The sequence below is a fragment of the Coturnix japonica genome, unplaced genomic scaffold (assembly GCF_001577835.2).
Source record: "Coturnix japonica isolate 7356 unplaced genomic scaffold, Coturnix japonica 2.1 chrUnrandom607, whole genome shotgun sequence".
In the NCBI taxonomy this organism is placed as follows: Eukaryota; Metazoa; Chordata; class Aves; order Galliformes; family Phasianidae; genus Coturnix; species Coturnix japonica.
Genome location: NW_015439980.1, coordinates 9,990 through 12,641, shown reverse-complemented (window position 1 = coordinate 12,641; position 2,652 = coordinate 9,990). Strand labels below are relative to the sequence as shown.

Here is a 2,652-nt window from a genome sequence, read left to right as displayed (position 1 = left end):
TATGGGGTGTATGGGGTATATGGGGTATATGGGGTATATGGGGTGTATGGGGTGTATGGGGTATATGGGGTATATGGGGTATATAGGGTATATAGCGGTGCTATGGGGGCAATATAGGATTAATGGGTTGTTATGGGGTATATAGGGGTGTTATGGGGTATATGGGGGCAATATGGGATTTATAGGGGTGTTATGGGGTATATGGGGTGTTATGGGGTATATGGGGTATATAGGGGCAATATGGAATTAATGGGTTGTTATGGGGTATATAGGGGTGTTATAGGGTATATGGGGGCAATATGAGATTTATAGGGGTGTTATGGGGTATATGGGGGTGTTATGGGGTATATGGGGTGTTATGGGGTATATAGGGGTGTTATGGGGTATATAGGGGTGTTATGGGGTATATGGGGGCAATATGAGATTTATAGGGGTGTTATGGGGTATATGGGGGTGTTATGGGGTATATAGGGATGTTATGGGATTAATGGGGTGTTATGGGGTATATGGGGGCAATATGAGATTTATAGGGGTGTTAAGGGGTATATGGGGTGTTATGGGGTATATAGGGGTGTTATGGGGTATATGGGCAATATGGGATATATAGGGGTGTTATGGGGTATATTGGGGCAATATGGGATATATGGGGGCAGTATGGGATTAATGGGGTATTATGGGATATATGGGGGCATTATGGGTTGGATGGGGGCATTATGGGATGGTAGCAAGTCATTATGGGATGGATGGGGGTATTATGGGATGGGGGTATTATGGGATGGGGGTATTATGGGATGGGGGTATTATGGGATGGATGGGGGCATTATGGGATGGATGGGGGTATTATGGGATGGATGGATGGGGGTATTATGGGATGGATGGGGGTATTATGGGATGGGGGTATTATGGGATGGGGGTATTATGGGATGGGGATATTATGGGATGGATGGGGGTATTATGGGATGGGGATATTATGGGATGGGTGTATTATGGGATGGGGCTATTATGGGATGGGGCTATTATGGGATGGGGGTATTATGGGATGGGGGTATTATGGGTGTATTATGGGATGGGTGTATTATGGGATGGGTGTATTATGGGATGGGGCTATTATGGGATGGGTGTATTATGGGATGGGGGTATTATGGGATTGGGGTATTATGGGATGGATTGGGGTATTATGGGATGGGGGTATTATGGGATGGGGCTATTATGGGATGGGGGTATTATGGGTGTATTATGGGATGGGGATATTATGGGATGCGGATATTATGGGATGGGGGTATTATGGGATGGGTGTATTATGGAATGAGGATATTATGGGATTGGGGTAATATGGGATGGGGGTATTATGGGATGGGGCTATTATGTGATAGGGTTATTATGGGAATGGGACTTTATGGGATGGGGCTATTATGTGATAGGGTTATTATGGGAATGGGATATTATGGGATGGGGCTATTATGGGATGGGGACTCAGCACCCACCTGGATGCACAGCAGCCCTTTGGCCGCCATGGCGTCCTCCCTGGCCCCATTGGGGTAACAGTAGAACCTGGCGGCCGTTATGGGATAACGGGACGCCACCATCAACCCGCTGCCCAGCAACTTCAGCCCCCCGGCACGGAGCCCCCCGGCTCCCACCCCATACAATATATGGGGGTAGCGCAGCTCCAGCTGGCGGAGCAGCAGCGCCTCAGCTATGGGGTCAAACACCTCCTGCAGGCACACGAAGTCCGACAAGGGGGGGAAGTGATCCCACAGCTGGGGGGAGGAACCCAGGTTCATGTGGGGAGGGGGTGGATGGGGGTGGGGGGCTCCGGCAATTGGGGGGGCCGTGGTTGGGTCCCATGGGGTGTTATTGTCCTTTGGGGTGTCCTTGTCCTTTGGGGTGGGCCTGATTGGGTCCCATGGGGTTTTGTGGTCCTTTGGGGTGTCATGGTCCTTTGGGGTGGCCCTGGTTGGGTCCCATGGGGTGTCCTTGTCCTTTGGGGTGTTGCTGTCCCCACCCCATGGGCTGTGGGTGGTTGTTGGGCCCCATAGGGTGTCACGGTCCTTTGGGGTGTCTATGGTTGGGTCCCATGGGGTGTTATTGTCCTTTGGGGTGGGCCTGATTGGGTCCCATAGGGTTTCATGGTCCTTTGGGGTGGGCCTGGTTGGGTCCCATGTGGTTTCATGGTCCTTTGGGGTGGGCCTGGTTGGGTCCCATAGGGTGGTGTTGTCCCCACCCCATGGGGTGTGGGTCGTTGTTGGGTCCCATAGGGTTGTGCTGTCCTTTGGGGTGTCCTTGTCCCCACCCCATGGGCTGTGGGTGGCCCTGGTTGGGCCCCATAGGGTGTCCATGTCCTTTGGGGTGCTGCTGTCCCCACCCCATGGGCTGTGGGTCACTGTTGGGCCCCATAGCGTGTCCTTCACCCCATCCCCGGTGATGTCAATGACGGTGCCCCATTCCTTGTCCTTGGGGGGCTCCGTTGGGGGGCTCCAGAGCTGCTCCTGTGGGTCCATGGCTGCACCTATAGGGAGACATGGGGGTCTGACCCATGGGGTCTCCATGTCTACCCCCATTGCCTCCTCCATGTCTACCCCCATTGGTCCCCCATGTCTACACCCCTCAAGACCCCCATGTCTGCCCCTTTTGGTTCCCCCATTCTCCCCT

General features: G+C 53.1%; 1 protein-coding gene across 2 annotated transcripts in view; it reads right to left on the bottom strand.

Moving 5' to 3' along the window:
- Positions 1–1,331: 1,331 nt before the first annotated feature.
- Positions 1,332–2,652, bottom strand: part of LOC107307456 — a 7,114-nt gene continuing 5,793 nt past the window's right edge. The window contains exon 2 of one of the 2 annotated variants that reach the window (XM_015850962.2): positions 1,332–2,509. In XM_015850962.2, the coding sequence (XP_015706448.1) occupies positions 1,443–2,509 (1,067 nt within the window). In that variant the 3' untranslated portion in view covers positions 1,332–1,442. Of the gene's footprint in view, positions 2,512–2,652 lie in introns of both variants that reach the window. The other variant, XM_015850963.2, reaches the window with a different exon arrangement.